The following is a 17,208-nucleotide window of genomic DNA, read 5'->3' as shown; positions in this document are numbered from 1 at the left end:
GGAATCATGCGAAGAAAAATAAGGAAACCACAGTTGGCTGCAAACTACAATAAAAACAAATCATCTATCAAAGCTGATTAAAGATGCTGTACACCTAAGCATCATGAGAAATTGGGTTTTGTGTAGCTAAATGAAGAAATTCGCTTCAAACTACAATAATAAACCAATAAATCACTATCCCCATCAAAACTCAGCATGATCTTTGTGTGGAAAAAAGCAAAATACACTATCTCTACTACCAGTTCAGTATCTTTAACATTGCCCTTTTGAATTATTCCAAGTGCTTATACAAGTAAAAGGCATACACAGTAGCATCTTATAGCTTTTATTTTCACTTTAAGTAGGGTAATCTTCACAGGGAATGAAGATCATTCACATCCCCCTTTTGAAACGCATGATATTGTAAAGTATGGAGAAACAAGACGACGGTACCTTTGGAAATCTGTGGTGTGGAGAATATACTTTCAATGTCACGAGCCAAAATCATATGTTGTTATAAAAAGAACACTACGGCCGAACCGAGAAAGAATTAAGACGGGTAGACCCTCAGTAAACTGCATCACATGACCTGTTCTTAAATGGGAGCCCCCAATGCCCTCAGCATCCTGATTTCTATTAAAATCCACCCTTCCCCTGCCCCTTGTTTTAATAATTGAAATCAACTTCATCGACCCCCACCCCCCAAGACTTAGAAAGCATAAAAAACTAAACCATAATGGTCCAAGTATACTTCATTAAAAAAAATAAAATAAAGACGACAAAGAAAAAAGGACAAAACAGAATGACAATCGGATGAAAATGTCCATGGAAAAAAAAAATGTTAATAAAAAGTGTACATTCCTAAATCATGCAATATACAAATTGTAATCCAACAACATAATGATCAGAAATAGGTGACAATCAATTGAGGGAGATGCCCCACTGATAAGTCATTGTCGGGAACAGGTAAACATATTTTCTATGGACATTCCTGCAATTTACAGCTGACCACACGTAGTCAGAAAAAGTTTTCGGAATGGTGGACAGACACACATCATCGTCACAACAGACGGGTGGTCTTCAGCTTGCTACTTCAGAGATTTAGGCTGAGACCAGTTTGGCCTGCTGTGACATAAATGGAAAACCAACTCAGGCGCACAAGAGGACAGAGGCTGTGGTGCCTAATACTATTCATTGTGTAGTGATACATTTGGAAAATAAGGTGGCCTGTAGTAATGATGAATCACAAAATGCCTCTCGAGATACAAATAAGGACCATTGGCACCCTAGGAATCTCAAATGCATCTATACTGTTCCCTCGCCTATATGCTGTTTGCTAATCGCAGATTTAATTTTGAGCCTATTTTGTTCTTTACTGAAAAAAAAAAAATATCTATTTTGAACAGCCAAAGATGGGCAAAGTCCTGTCGAAAAGAAATGTAATACCACTTTTCTATTAGCTGGGGCTTCGGCGCCATTCTTGTGGCATTTTGGTACCAAGGAACTATGTCGAAGTGACACAGCTCGACCGAGAAACAAATTTCATCAGGGAGGAGCTGAGTTTAGCATGGGTAGTTAGTGAAAGAAGTTACGAGAGTCATCACCGCATGTGCATGTACACATGCACTTCTGGTGGTTGTTCTGCACCATTTTTTATTTTTAAGGGTAATATAAGATGAGTTTGAAAAGATTACTGGTAAAAATGTTTGGGCATCGTTGTTTTAAGTGTACAACACACACACACAGTCACTATTTGAGGATGCGTGTGTTCAAGTGTCTCTCCATTTTGGTCCTATTTTTTCATTTATTTATTTTTTACAAAGTTTCTTTGATTCTTTCATTGGGCAAAAGGAGGCAGGACAGGAGTGATTGTACATCCTGAGTCGTGTCAGTGATTGGAACAAGAACCGTGCCTTATATGCTGCTCTCAAAATGTATAACCTTTACAGGTAAACTGAATTCGACCTACTCGAAACATTTGAATGCACGTCCAACTGCTCAATGTTTCAGTTACGAATTGTGCCATTGAGCTCCTTGTTAGAGAACAGCAAATTGTGTAAAAGGTACATTTTATGAACATTGATCAGTGGGACATTCAAAAGGTCAAACAAGGTCAAATTAAGTTCACCAGTAAAGGTAATATTGCATTTGAGGTTAATCCTAAAATTTCGCCCGAAAGCCCAATAGCACTCATTTTTATGAGTAGTGTAAGTTGCTTCTGTGTCTGATCAGGCATTAGGGTTAGAGGAGACCAGGCAGGGGGGTATGAGTCCCTCTGTTTTCATTTTCAGAAAGAGACAGTCACATGGTTCCAAGGCCGAAACAGCAACCGGATGTTTAGACACACACACACACACACACACACACACACAAATAGAAGGCGCAAACAGGCGTTCAGACAGAAAAAATACACACAAATGACAAAATTGTTCAAAAACAGTAAAAACGCAATTCAACCATCAACAGCAAAAGTCCAGTTGTCAACGTTACGCCACATGACTGTCAGATTGCCAGTGGAGGGAAAGCGGAGGAAGAGTGACATCCAGGAGCTCAGTAGAGAGGAAATGGAAAAGTGCATTGCAGTAGAAGACGGAGAGTACATGGCGAGTCTGTAAAACATCAAGTGTGCTCAAGACTGTTGCCGACAGAAAAGCAAAAGGCGCAGAAGAGGAGGAGGAGGGCAGATGAATAAATAGGGCGACGGCGGAAGTGCCAGCCGCAGTGTTTTTAACGTTTTCATGATGTATTTTAGTGACGAGGGAGGAAGGGAAGGAGGATGTTGGACACAATCAGCACTGAGAGAAGGTCAGCTTGATCTCATCCAGCACATTCCCAAGCAGCCCAGGCTCGTCACATTTGGCATCGATGGACACCGTCTGGTCAGACTATGAGAGAAGGAATGTGTCACTTGTGAACACTCACCTGTTTTTTTATTAACTCTTAAAAACACTAGGGATGTTTTCTGCCATTCAGTTGTTTTTTTAAGCCATTTTTGGTGTGCTGAATGAACATTGGTCAGATTCGCCAAAGGATATTCCTTAAAACTAGCCTAAAATGACAAAGCTACATGCTGTCTTTACATTTTTAAAATATGAAAATAATTCCTCAACTTGACAAAAATATGAACATAACATTTAGTAAAATGTTTGAGTCACTCACGGTTTTGACGAGCAGACAAACATGGTGACCCTGGATAGACCTGCTGTACATGGAGGCGCAGGAGTCGACCCTCTCCACAACTAGTTGAAAACAACAAATCATCACTAAAAAGTAATCCCATTTTAGTATATAATCCATTTGCAGTAATATTTAGGTACACTTAGTGTGCATGAATGCTGTAGTAATATGACTTTTTCATTATTTAAATGTTATCCCAAGTTGAATGAAAGTTATTTTTTGAAAAAAAAAATAAAAAGAAAAATGTGTTATTATTTATGCTGGATTTTGTTTTATCCACACATGGTCAAAGCTAAACTGACAGGCTCTTAACTTGACATGGTCAAATCCTTTTAAGTGATTCACTCTTCTGCATAAAAAAAATCTTTACTGGAAATCACTTGTTGCATCGACCAATACTCGGAAAAAATGGGAAAGTCCAAGAAACTCATGAAAGAAGATTTTAAGGAGTGTTGGCAAAGTCTTTTGGAGCCATTTCTGAACAACTGTAGCTTCCAAGATTAACAATTCAAACAATTGTAATTAAGACCAAAAATTGTTTGTAAATATATATTGGAGAAATTTATTTATTTTTATTTTTTTTTACTTGAAAGCATACAGCAGCATTTCAATTATTAATAGTTATAACCTTTGATTGTTCATGTTATGCTAAAGAGAGTGTGTTGCTATTCTGTTGTAATATCCACTCATTGTTGTCATACTAGAACTATGAAATGGATAGTCGTGTGTGCGTGCTGTGTGCATGCGTACCAGAGAAGTGGTGATGGAAGCAGATCCTGGCCAGAAGGTGGTGGAAGGGCATGTTGATGCCTTCCAATTTGACAGAGCTGCCCTTCAGGTCCCCAGATTCCAACAGCTTTGCAAATGCATCGCTAGCCAAAACAATAACAGCAAAACATTTAATTTCTGCTCAAACCAAAGCAAAAGCAAAGAGTTGATTTTTTTTGTAGCCACTGGGTTTTAAATGGCCATAATGTCTGAAACAAAACCATTGCAATCAATAGTGGCACAATATTTAATTCTACCAAAATGTTCTGGATTCGGGTTAATGGATGACAAGGATGAAAAATGTGATGGCAACCATAGAATCAGAAATGCTTAAAAGTTTATTGTAACTTTGGAAAGTTTTTGTTGTTGTTTCAAGTACAATACTATAGAGTGCTACTGAAAACACGTCAAAGTTTTTTAGTTTTTTTTGGGGTGGGGGGCTGGAAAGGATTTGCGTTCATTTTAAAAGGGGAAAGATGATTTGAGTTCCGAACATAGTCATGGAATGAATTAAACTAGCTCAAGGCACCACTTTTTTATTTTATTTTATTTTTTTAAATCATATACTGTATATTTAGTCTTGCCCGGGGGACATTCTGTCATTTGCGGTATTCTCAAAATCCGAATCCCCTATAAAGATAGTAATGCTTCCTCACCTGTAGCATGGAGTGGTAATTAGGTACGAGGTACAAGTAAAGTGCAGTTTGAAGTCCAGTTTCTCATGAGTTGAGGAGTCTTCATTCTGATCCAGGGAAATAAGACCGTTTATTGCACATCAGTCGGTTTGGATGATAACTTTCCAATTCAAGGTTTTCAAATGAGTTGACTACAATTTACCAATATTGTGTTTGTTTTCTAACCTTGACAATGAAAGTGAGCGTTCCCTTCAGTTTTTGTGGCATCACGATGCTCTGCACGGTGAACACAAAGCGCGCTTCATTGGACACCCCTGTGACACAGTAGAGCAGTTTTGTTTGTTTAAGTAAACATCTCAAATTTAAATTAATTCAAACCGCAGCATGGTTATAACAGGGGTGGGCATTTGTTCTCTGGGGCCACATTTGATTTTTAAAACAAGGGCCAGGACTTAATTTGACTTAATGCCACACATATTACAAGGCTCTTGATAATGTAAATGCTCGGTGGGCCGTGTTAAAAAATAGACTGGACCATACTTTGTCAAGACCCGGGTTATAAGAGAAAGACATTTTTCCGCTTATAGAAAAGTCCCCCAATTTGTTACAATTTGATATCAATAAAAGCTCAGGGATCGCATTACAAACAGGTAATTCCCAGCATTCATTTTGCAGAGAGCCACTGACCAGGCGGGAGCTGGAAGGGAACGGTTAGGCCGTCGTGCGCACCCGCTCCCTCCGGCCTCTGCAGCTTGGAGTTGAGAGAGTCTAGCACGTTGAACTCCATGGATTTTAGGAAGCTGTCGCACTTGTTCTCGAAGATGACCGACACCACCACCTGGCTCCCATCTTGTAGGTTCCCCTGGATATCATACACCTGTGGAAGGGGGAAAAAAAGTACGATTTATGTTGACTTATTTTGGGGGAAAATTAAACTGTTACACAGTTTAACCTCCAAAGTCAAACGGCAGATATGTCTCAAAATCATAGCCTACATTATTCAAACATAAAATACAACAAACGGTGACTGTTGGCTGTAACCACGCCAAAAAAAAAGTGTTCAGCTCAACCAAACTTCTGCGGCGGAAGGCAGAAGATGGTTTTGTGCGTTGGCATAAAGTTCGGCCTACACAAATGCTCCGCTCCCAGACCCCAACTCGCTTATTCAATCACAAATCTAACGGCAGCTGTGTTCCATTCGTGATTGATTCTGCAGATGTTACAGGAGCGTGGCTTTGTAGTAAAAGAATGCGGGTACTAGACTGGCCTGCCTGCAGTCCAGACCGTCTCCCATTGAAAATGTGTGGTGCATTATGAAGCATAAAATACAACAACGGAGACCCCAGACTGTTGAACAGCTGAAGCTGTAAATCAAGCAAGAATGGGAAAGAATTCCACCTACAAAGCTTCAACAATTAGTGTCCTCAGTTCCCAAACGTTTATTGAATGTTGTTAAAAGAAAAGGTGATGTAACACAGTGGTAAACATGACCCTGTCCCAGCTTTTTTGGAACATGTTGCAGCCATAAAATTCTAAGTTAATGATTATGTGCTAAAAACAAGTTTCTCAGTTTGAACATTAAATATCATTTTGTTGGAGTGTATTCAATTAAATATAGGTCGAACATGATTTGAAAATCATTGTATTCCGTTTTTATTTATGTTTAACACAACGTCCCACCTTCATTGGAATTGGGGTTGTACATGGTTATATTTTTCTTACCCAAAAAAAGAGCATTTTTGTTGGTTTTATCTGGGAGGATTGAACGGGTTAATGGCATTTCCATTCAATGTGGACAAATAATTTGAGGCGTGTTTTGAGTTACGAGTGTGGTCGCGCAACGAATGAAACTCACATCTCAAGGCACCATGGTCAGTCACTTTATGTCATGGGGTGAAAAATGTTTGGAAATCAATTGGGGGTCAACCATAACAGACTCTGATCAACCTTGGAGGTTCCACTGTTTAATTTGTTGCACACAGCATCAACCACACGTGGCTCTGTCCGTGAAAGCAAAACGAGAACAAGGTAGCAAGGAGAGAAAGAATCTGAGAATAAGAAGCAGCTCTGTGGTGCGGGGAGGCCAATCAATGCAGAAAAAAAACGCAAAGAAACACATATAGGACAGTAGTTGTAGTAATGTTCTGCCCATCACAGAACCTTGACGAGTACCTGATCGGCATCTTCCATCATCTTAAAGAAAGGGAGATTTGAGAATGAGACTTATTTAGACAGGTGTAGTTGTCTTAAGACATGGACACTGATCAGTTATTTAACTGCACATGTTGTACAACTATTAAAAATCCCCTCCCCCTATTCAGAAGCATCCTGATTCCTGATTACTCACCATCTTGATGTAAGAGTTCTCTGCTAGGAGGCAGTAATTGGACATGGGCTGAAATGACAGAAGAGAGAAGCTCAGGTTCAGGCAATCACTGTTATCGCAACTGGCGTTGCACAGCTGATGCATAACAAGCAGGTTTTGGCGGTTCAACAGTAGCCTTCAGATCAGACATTCAATATTTTAGTGGTGTATTTTAGGTGCCCCTCATGGAAGCCGTCACCTTATCGTGGTGGAGCTATTTTGTCTTCACGCCCCTGTTAGGGTCACCCACAGCAAACAGGTCCTAGGTGAGTGACCAGACAAAGCACAGCTCCAAAACCCCTATGAAGAAAGAAACAAATAGATCTAGGTTTCCCTTGCCCCCTCTGGAGCCAGGCCTGGAGGTGGGGCTCGAAGGCGAACGCCTGGTGGCCGGGCCTGCACCCATGGGGCCCGGCCGGGCACAGCCCGAATGGGTAATGTGGGTCCCCGTTCCCATGGGCTCACCACCTGTGGGAGGGGCCATAGGGGTCGGGTGCAGTGTGAGCTGGGCGGCGGCCGAAGGCAAGGATCTCGGCGATCCGATTCCCGGCTACAGGAGCTGGCTCTAGGGACGTGGAATGTCACCTCTCTGGCAGGGAAGGAGCCCGAGCTGGTGTGTGAGGTCGAGAAGTTCCGACTAGTTATAGTCGGACTCGCCTCCACACACAGCTTGGGCTCTGGTACCAGTCCTCTCGAGAGGGATTGGACTCTCTTCCACTCTGGAGTTGCCCACGGTGAGAGGCGCCGAGCAGGTGTGGGTATACTTATTGCTCCCCGGCTCGGTGCCTCCCTCCACCTTCGGGTGGGGGGACGGGTCCTGACTGTTGTTTGTGCCTATGCACCAAACAGCAGTTCAGAGTACCCACCCTTTTTGGAGTCCTTGGAGGGGGTGCTGGAGCGCGCTCCCGCTGGGGACTCAATCGTTCTGCTGGGGGACTTCAATGCTCACGTAGGCAATGACAGTGAGACCTGCAAGGGCGTGATTGGGAGAAACGGCCCCCCCGATCAGAACCAGAACGGTGTTCTGTTATTGGACTTCTGTGCTATGACGGATTGCCCATAACGAACACCATGTTCAAGCATAAGGGTGTCCACACGTGCACTTGGCACCAGGACACCCTAGGTCGCAGTTCTATGATCGACTTTGTGGTTGTGTCATCGGACTTGCAGCCGCATGTTTTGGACACTTGGGTGAAGAGAGGGTCGGGGCAGTCAACTGATCACCACTTGGTGGTGAGTTGGCTCAGATGGTGGGGGAAGATGCCGGTCCGATGTGGCAGGCCCAAACGTATTGTGAGGGTCTGCTGGGAACGTATGGCAGAATCCCGTCAGAAGGAGTTTCAACTCCCACCGCCGACAGAACTTTGCCGATGATCCACGGGAGGCGGGGGACATCGAATTCGAGTGGACCATGTTACGCGCCTCCATTGCTGAGGCGGCCGACCGGAGCTGTGGCCGTAAGGTGGTTGGTTCCTGTCGTGGCGGTAATCCCCAAACCGTTGGTGGACACCAACGGTGAGGGATGCCGCCAAGCTGGCTGGCCAAGCAGAATGCAGCTCTGGTGGTCGCTGAAGCAAAAACTCGGGTATGGGAGGAGTTCGGTGAGGCCATGGAGAAAGACTTCCGGACGGCTTTGAGGAAATTCTGGTCCACCATCCGGCGTCTCAGGAGGGGGAAGCAGTGCACCATCAACACTGTGTATAGTGGGGATGGGGCGCTGCTGAGCCGGTGGGGAGAATACTTGGACGACCTCAATTCCACAAACACGCCTTCCCATGAGGAAGCAGAGTCTGGGTTCTCTGAGGCGGGCTCTCCCATCTCTGGGGTTGAGGTCACCGATGTGGTTAAAAAGCTCCTCGGTGGAAAGGCCCCATGGTTGGATGAGATTCGCCCGGAGTTCCTAAAGGCTCTGGATGTTGTCGGGTTGACTTGGTTGACACACCTCTGCAACATTGCGTGGACATCGGGGACAGTGCCTCTGGATTGGCAGACTGGGGTGGTGGCCCCCCCTTTTAAGAAGGGGGACCGGAGGGTGTGTTCCAACTACAGGGGGAATCTCACTCCTCAGCCTCCCTTCGAAGGTGTATTCAGGGGTGCTGGAGAGGAGGGTCCGTCGGGAAGTAGAATCTCAGATTCAGGAGGAGCAGCAGCGTGGTTTTCGTCCAGGCCGTGGAACAGTGGACCAGCTCTACACCCTCGACAGGGTCCTCGAGGGTGCATGGGAGTTCGCCCAACCAATTTGTTTTGTGGACTTGGAGAAGGCGTTCAACCGTGTCCCTTGGGGGGTCCTGTGGGGTGTGCTTCGGGAGTATGGGGTACCGAACCCCCTGATACAGGCTGTTCGGTCCCTGTACGACCGGAGTCAGAGTTTGGTCCGCATATCCGGAAGTAAGTCTGACTCGTTTCCGGTGAGGGCTGGACTCAGTCAAGGCTGCCCTTTGTCACCGATTCTGTTCATAACTTTTATGGACAGAATTTCAAGGCGCACCCGAGGCATAGAGGGGGTCCGGTTTGGTGGCCTCAGTATTGCATCTCTGTCGTAATGTTGATGATGTGGCTCTGTTGGCTTCATCAAGCAGTGATCTCAAACTCTCAATGGAGCAGTTCGCAGCAGAGTGTGAAGCGGCTGGGATGAGAATCAGCACCTCCAAACCTGAGACCATGGTGCTCAGTCAGAAAAGGGTGGCGTGCCCTCTCCAGGTCGGGGATGAGATCCTGCCCCAAGTGGAGGAGTTCAAGTACCTTGGGGTCTTGTTCATGAGTGAGGGAAGAATGGAACGGGAGATCGACAGGCAGATCGGTGCAGCGTCTGCAGTGATGCGGACTTTGTATCGGTCCATTGTGGTAAAGAAGGAGCTAAGCCGAAAGGCGAAGCTCTCAATTTACCGGTCAATCTATGTTCCGGCACTCACCTATGGTCACGAGCTGTGGGTTGTGACCATAGGTGGCTGGGGCATCTGATTTGGATGCCTCCCGGACGCCTCCCTGGTGAGGTGTTCCGGGCACGTCCCACCGGGAGGAGACCCCGGGAACGACCCAGGATACGCTGGAGAGACTACGTCTTTCAGCTGGGCTGGGAATGCCTCGGGATCCCCCCGGAAGAGCTGGATGAAGTGGCAGGAGAGAGGGAAGCCCGGGCGCCCCTGCTAAAGCTACTGTTCCCGCGACCTGACCTCGGATGAGCGGTAGAAAAATGGATGGATGGATTTTAGGTGTGATATCTATGCTTTTGATTTTTGACAGCACGTGTGTGTGTGTGTGCGGCTGTGTGATGGGAGGAGATTGATTTTAACTATGAAAAGCACTATAAGTTGCATTTCACTGTATGAAAAGTGAACTATAAATAAAGTTTGATTGATTGTTAAAATATTTGGTAGCTGCAGCCCTCACTATGTAGTCACACTCCATGTGTGCAGTATATGTCTGTGTGTACAGTATATGTCCACTCTGTTTTAGGGCAGATAAGAATCTGACTAACTGGGAGAGGTTCTTCATCCTCCACTGTGCCGTTCTGCACAGAACCCTCTCCAGCTGCATCACTGTGGTGGTGATGGTGGTGCTTCTTCTTTTTCTTGTCCTTCTCATCTTTCTCCTTTCTCTGCTTCTTCTTCTTGTGTTTAGATGACTTCTTAACATTGAGAGGACACGACAGAGAGACAGAGAGAGAGAGAGAGCGAGAGAAAGAGCAATTCATGGCCACCATCTCTTCTATTTTTGGAAACAATGACATCATTGGTGATGACTCACAGACTCCTCCGTCTCCACGTCTTTGGGCTCGTCGGGATCAGAGTTCGGCGCCGTGCCAGAAGCTGCCTCGCTTACTGTGGCTGCTTCTGCTGCTACCGTTATTGATTCCTGTAAACACAAAAACATAAACTAGCAAGAGGCACACAATGTACTGCCTTGTTTACCAATTCTGTGTCAACAGAAAGTAAAGTTAGCGAGTTCATTCATAGCAAAGAAAGGAATCAGCCGGAATGAGTTTTAAGACAAAACTATTACGATGAAGCCACAAAGAGCCAACATGAAACGGAGTCAAGAGTGAAGTTGTCTGACCATGTTCACTGGTTGCCGATTCTTCATAAGAAAAGCCTGATCGACAGGCTCGGGTTTAGTTACGTTATTCTCATGACACATTGACCAAGTAAAATCCTCAAGAGGACACTGTAGGCATGCACTTATGAGGCAGTGTGTCGAGGTCAGAGCAGTTACCTAAAGTCTGACTGCTCATATGACTAAATGCAAATGCCTAAAAAAAACAATGTATCTTCCCTTCGGATGGTGGGCGCTTAGAGCACCTCATTGTCAGCTATCAGTGCGCGCATGACACACAGTAATAAGCTCACAGAGCTTACACACACACACACGCACGCACGCGCACAGAGAGAGAGAGAGAGAGAGTGAGAGAGAAAGAGAGAGGCAGAAGAGCGAGGGAAAAAACTATTTTAAGAAAGTCAGATTTGTCAGCCAGTATGTTGACCTGGGCTTCAGTCTGGCATGGCCGCTTTAGAGCACCTTGCTGTTGGTTGTGAGTGCACGTGTCACAGAGAGGCGGTAGAATAGCGAGGGGAAAAAAATAAGTCCAACGTAACAGCCAGCGTGTGGACCGGGGCTTCACACTGGCATGGTCATTTTAGAGTGAGTGCCTTGTTTTCGGTGGAAAAGCCTGCGACGACTGGGTGGGACATATTCCTGCCACCAGAGGCTTTAAGCGGTATATTTTTCTGGCTCAAACCTGTAGGTATCTGTGGCTATAAGAAAGATGCTATACCCCCTATTCTTCTCTTACAGCACTGGCTAAACAAAAAGCGATGTAGTGGCATCAGGAAGCAGAGGAACTGACTCAGGGCCAGATTTCTGTTGAACCTTTCAAAGACATCTGAGCTCTTATCTCCGTCACTAAGGAACAACGACAAAATCCAGAAACATGTCAAGAACCACTTTCACCGAGCAAAAGGAAAACAGAGGAAGATTACAACAAAGTACAGTCACTCATGCTCACAAACAGGAAGGCTGGTGAATGAGAGGGGAATGTGTTGTGCGACCTGTGAAAGAGAGGAAGTTGACGTGGATGATGAGAGGACTCATTAAAAGAAGTAACAAAGATAAATATAAGGTGGAGTTATGAGAAAGGTGGGTGAGTAAATGAAGCTATCAGGGGGAAGACAGGGGTGTGACTCAACCTGGGCATTAGCGGGCACTGCAGCATTTGAGAGCCAAAAATCCAAATCCGAAACCTAGAAGAGCAAGGGAGGGAGAGGAGGGCGAGGTGGTGAGAGGGGGAATGCCAAACACACTATGTAGCTTATTACGACTGATCAATACAAAGGATACATACAATATACACGATTATTTTTCTTTAATTAAACAATTATTGAAAACAGCTAATATTTGACTACCAATGAAAACTAAACTGATTATCAGAGCTGAATGAAATTTGACATGGCAGTAAATCACTATGATCCAAACTCTATTAATGGAATTAATAAACTTCGAGACAGAGGAAAAATAAATAAATAAATACATACATAAATAAGCCATCTTACGTGGCTTCAAACTATCATGTAATCAACCCACATAGTCATGGTCATTCACGCAGCATACACAGGAAGTCCGTGAACCTGTTTTCCGGGTTTGGTCATGTGACGTTCCGCCTATAGCGCATTATCGCTTAGCGCCTTGAAAGGACCCAAGAACGCTTACCAAACGCTTCCGCAAAATCTAGTATAAACACATGGTTGCTTGGTAGGTAATAAAATCGCTATGCGCTTTGTTTCCCAAAAAGTCATACTTCAGCAGTGGTAGCAGTGGGAGGAGCCACCGCCTCACTGGGTCCCTCTGATTGGACGACAGGCCCGTCTGACTGATTGCCAAGAAGATCCACCCCCTTATCTTCATGCTTGTGTTTTTTCTTCTTTTTCTCTTCTTTGCTCTTCTGCCAATCAGAAATAGAAGGTCATCAGTCACAATCATGCTTGAGAAGAAGTGTCCTATGATTATCTTAGGGGAAAAAAATGAATAAACCTCACCTTCCTATCCCTCTCTTTATCCTTCTTTTTCTCCTTCTTCTCTTTGCTGCTCCTCTTCTTGGCTTCCTGCGAGGTGGTTTCCGCATCTCTATCTGGGCTTTTCGGACCTTCTGTCAGGCGGTGGGACCTGACTGGCAACTTGTCTCCGTCTGCAAGAGGCCTGGATATAACAATATAAGACATTACAATCTCCTGTTAGTATTGTACGACTACTAAAACACAATCTATTGGAGTCAAGGTGATATTCTGTAGACAAAAGGCTAACAACTGCGCTGGCCTGGGCATGAAGGCGACTTGCTCCCTGGTGGCTATTTTCTAGAAAAAAATATAAAAGCATTACACAGGGGTGTCAAACTCATTTTTGTCACGGGCCATATTGTAGTTACGGTTTCCCTCACAGGGCCGTTATGACTGTGAAACCATAAAAATCTTTAATCGCCTCATCAAATTTACACACGAAATTTATGAACTAATTTTGGAATCAGAAATCAAGGATCATGGGTTGTTCATGTTTGGTGACAAAAATGCTTGAAGTATCTCAACATTATCATTTGTGATATAACTATATATGAAATATCAGTGCAGATTTTAACAAGAATCATGGAAGTTGACACACATGATTTGCCTTCGTTGGGCCGGATCTGGCCCCCAAGCCTTGAGTTTGACACCTGTGCATTGCAAGGAGTCCTCGGTTTAAGGGTTTCTGGCGACAAATTTGTACATAAATCGGAACACGCTGTAGTCTATTACTAACATAGTAGTAAAGTCATAATTACAGTTATAGCCACATATTCGTGGTTCACTTGTCACCAATGATTTTTTTGTGGAACTTATCCCCAGATATTTGGTGAAATAATGAAATTTTGTGCTCTTACACAAATGTCCCAAGATTACACAAGTTGGCACCAAAGAGCTGTCTAATAGGAAAGTAGTACACTGGTGTCAAGCCTCAGGTCTCTGTCTCTATCAAATACACTTCTAGGCCATGAATATAAACCAAATGAAAAATATGTATTCGTATACCGTGCGCCGTATACCGTCTGTAACCTCGGAATGACAGACAACACAAAAAGTATTATCTGTATTTTGGTAGTTTTTTTTTTTTCAAATAATTATTCTGAAGTTAAGCACTTTTGTTTTTAATGTACCTGCTCTAATTTTGAAATTCCCAGCCCTACTTTTTACTTGGTAAATTACAAAACACAGTTGTGCTCATGTCCTAATTACCCAGGCAGAATTTGTAAGATGGGTACAATTCTTCTTGAAAAACATGAAGGACCAGGCAAAACACATTTGTTATTTTAATGGGATTCAAATTAAATGGCCAAGCATTTCAGAAAAGCATTATAATTAAGCAAAACATAACCACAAATAAATAATGGTTGTTGTTCAGTCATCAGTCATAGTTTAAAAAAATATAAAATAAATAAAATTCACAAATTCTGCCAGAGTATGTAAACTTATGAGCACAACTGTACACATATGCAGTCCACTAGGTGGCGGTGGCATATCAGAATGAAAGTGTACACCTCTCATAACCTCTAGGTGGCGGTGGCATTTTGGAATGAAAGTGTACAGCTTTTTCATAGCCACTAGAGTGCGGCATACATTTATAAAATGTGAAAGTTCTTTTCCATTTACCCACTATACAAATGTATAATGCGCGTTATACATGAGAAATTATGGTACTTATGTTTGGCTTTTGGTTCAGCTACAGCTCGAGCTATCAACACTCCATATGCGCATGCACTTATCTCCACCAAGGCAAAGCTGGGAGAATCCACTCATCGACAGACTAATTCGAGTTTTGTGGAGTACATACAGTCATCTATTGAGGGGTATCTGAAAACTAGGGCAGCTTCCTACAGGCACATTCAGGCTGATTATTTTAGATGCAATTAAAACCAAACTACAGCCCAAGAACGTCAGCAGCATCCAGTTAAAGTAATTTGATGTGTAGTATTCCTCTTTGAAAGGGAAATTTTCTACAAAAAAAAAAAAAAAACATTCTATAGCAGAACGGTCAAATAAGTAATTCAGTGAATCCTGCTGACTTCACTGGGCTTGAGAAGGGTACGCTGAACATCATATTCGGTCAAATGCTACATTCAATCAAATAAGGAAAGAAAACAATGCAGTGAGAAAAGCTATGTTACCAAGCCAGCTAATTGGAAAGACAGAGGGAGAAGAGATGCATTCGGAGCACCAGGTCACATGGCTGAGGTGCTACTCACCTGCGCCCAGCCATTTCCACCAAGCTGCCCACACAAAATGAGCAGTAATGGGGTGTGTGTAAGCATAGAAGAGAGGAAGCAAAAAGCCATGACAGTCAGTGAGAGGAGGGAAGGGCAGAAAGGCCACTTCACATCGGTTGTGACACTGTGGCCAGGAAGCCCAAGACACACAACTGGATTTCTTAGAACACATGCAACATATTCAATTAAATTGATTAAGTTATCTTTGGCCTCAGCAAAGCTGGAGACAGTATTGACTCACTTGTCCAGGTCGATGTCCAGGGCTTTGTGAGGGTCATTAGGATCCTTGTCGTCCTCATCACTGGGTAAGGCATTCTGAAGGCAACATACACTATCAATACAAGGAGGATAACCTTGATGACTGATAACTTTCCACTCTTTGTCCTATAGACGATGCATGTTGTGGACAAATGCACAAGGGGTAGGGTCCCCGGTCGCCCAATGAGCCAACTTAGCGACTGACTTTTCCGACCCATCCAGTGACTTTTTCAAAAGAGCGACTGGTCACTTTAATTCCAGAAAACATGGAGAATCATTTTCATATTGTTTTGCTTATGAAAAGAAAGGAGGCCGGTGGAAGGCAATCACGCCAAACATTGCCCTTGGACATGGTGCCCATTTACATGTTAAAGCAATGATTTATCAACATGTTGGAAACTTATGCGCTTCCAAGCCACAGTATTTTGCTGAGGTCACTTTGTATCGACTGTACAACTGCAGGTGCGAAAAGACCATGAGAGACCAGGCAACAGACAGAATTTGGTGGTTTATCTTATGCTGTAAAATTGTTGAACATTGAATTTTTATTAATGATCATGTTAATAATTTGACAAAATTCACATTTTCCATGAGGAAACACTTATTTTCTTATTATCTTTAAAGAAAAAAAATATTCTTTCTGATCTACTTTTCGTTAGGCTCACATAAGTCATTTTAACTTATTGTTACAACATTAATAAAAAAAATATATATACCAATGGGCTTGATAAAGTTTTTTTCTTGTTTTCCAAAAACATTCAAATATGCCTTGGGCAACTATGATATTCTGCCAATGATTTGTTGTTGATCAGTATTACCGCACTTTATATTACTCAATGACGCTCTGTATTTTATACGTCTTTATCTCCTAAATTAATATTGTTATAGTTATAGTGGCTTTTGGCTGTAGCACTAGAAACGCCCCAACTACCAATTCCTTGTGTGTTTTAACATACAATAATTAATAAATCAATAAAGCTAAATCTGATTCTGGTTAATGATAGGAAACAAATGTCTTTAAGATGGTTTGGAAACAGGAGAAATAAAGCAATCCCAGAACAATAAAAGAAGCAAAACTTGTTTGAGTCATAATTTGCTTTTTCAATTAGTGAAGGAGGAGAGAAAAAAGCACCTTTAAATATGAAAATCAGCTTTTTGTGAAAACGCCCTAGGTCAGTGATAGACTACACGGCACATTCCGACCTGCGTACAAATTTGGGTTACGTCGCCACCGTCGGAATGAAACCGAGGGCCCCCTTTGTACGACATCTCATGGCGACATTGTCACCTCTGGCATCTCCTCTGTGACGATGTCGACCATGTGCGCCGGTGTGATGTCCTCCTCGCTCTCCGGGCCAGAGTCGTGTTTCTTCCCCCGTCCACTGCGCTTTTCTCTCTTTTTTTTCTTCTCCTTCTTTTTCTTGTCGGCTCTCTCCTTCTGCCGACGCTCCTCCTCCAGCTTCACGTACTGGTCGGACATAGGCAGCCCTGAGGGAGACGAGGAGGATTTAAATTAATTAATAAATAAATACAAGGGAAAAAATGAGTCTGTGTGTCATTCATATTATATTAAGCTTCTGATCATTGGCGTAAGCTAGGGCTGGGCTGTTAAGCAATTAATTTGAATTTCTATTGTCAGGATGATTTTTTTGCCAATTCAAATCACGTCCCCACTGACGTGCACTGCTTCCTCTAGCAACATAACTGCAACCTTGGGCAGTAGCTATAAAATATTTTTTTAA

General features: G+C 43.4%; 1 protein-coding gene across 7 annotated transcripts in view; it reads right to left on the bottom strand.

The window, feature by feature from the left end:
- Positions 1–309: 309 nt before the first annotated feature.
- The window catches only part of ap3d1 (adaptor related protein complex 3 subunit delta 1), a 36,621-nt gene continuing 19,722 nt past the window's right edge, over positions 310–17,208 (bottom strand). The window contains exons 20-35 of one of the 7 annotated variants that reach the window (XM_061778999.1): positions 16,755–16,954; positions 15,450–15,523; positions 15,188–15,211; positions 12,954–13,113; positions 12,716–12,859; positions 12,108–12,161; positions 10,672–10,779; positions 10,403–10,549; positions 6,907–6,954; positions 6,732–6,752; positions 5,247–5,436; positions 4,785–4,873; positions 4,581–4,666; positions 3,907–4,028; positions 3,139–3,218; positions 310–2,864 (exon numbers count right to left, since the gene is read on the bottom strand). In XM_061778999.1, the coding sequence (XP_061634983.1) occupies positions 2,769–2,864; positions 3,139–3,218; positions 3,907–4,028; positions 4,581–4,666; positions 4,785–4,873; positions 5,247–5,436; positions 6,732–6,752; positions 6,907–6,954; positions 10,403–10,549; positions 10,672–10,779; positions 12,108–12,161; positions 12,716–12,859; positions 12,954–13,113; positions 15,188–15,211; positions 15,450–15,523; positions 16,755–16,954 (1,643 nt within the window). In that variant the 3' untranslated portion in view covers positions 310–2,768. Of the gene's footprint in view, positions 2,865–3,138; positions 3,219–3,906; positions 4,029–4,580; positions 4,667–4,784; positions 4,874–5,246; positions 5,437–6,731; positions 6,753–6,906; positions 6,955–10,402; positions 10,553–10,671; positions 10,780–12,107; positions 12,162–12,715; positions 12,860–12,953; positions 13,114–15,187; positions 15,212–15,449; positions 15,524–16,754; positions 16,955–17,208 lie in introns of all 7 variants that reach the window. The other 6 variants (XM_061778998.1, XM_061779004.1, XM_061779003.1 and 3 more) reach the window with 6 other exon arrangements.

The sequence above is a fragment of the Phyllopteryx taeniolatus genome, chromosome 7 (assembly GCF_024500385.1).
Source record: "Phyllopteryx taeniolatus isolate TA_2022b chromosome 7, UOR_Ptae_1.2, whole genome shotgun sequence".
Lineage (NCBI taxonomy): Eukaryota > Metazoa > Chordata > Actinopteri > Syngnathiformes > Syngnathidae > Phyllopteryx > Phyllopteryx taeniolatus.
The sequence above is the reverse complement of the archived record's forward strand: the minus strand, read 5'-3'. Positions and strand labels throughout refer to the sequence as shown.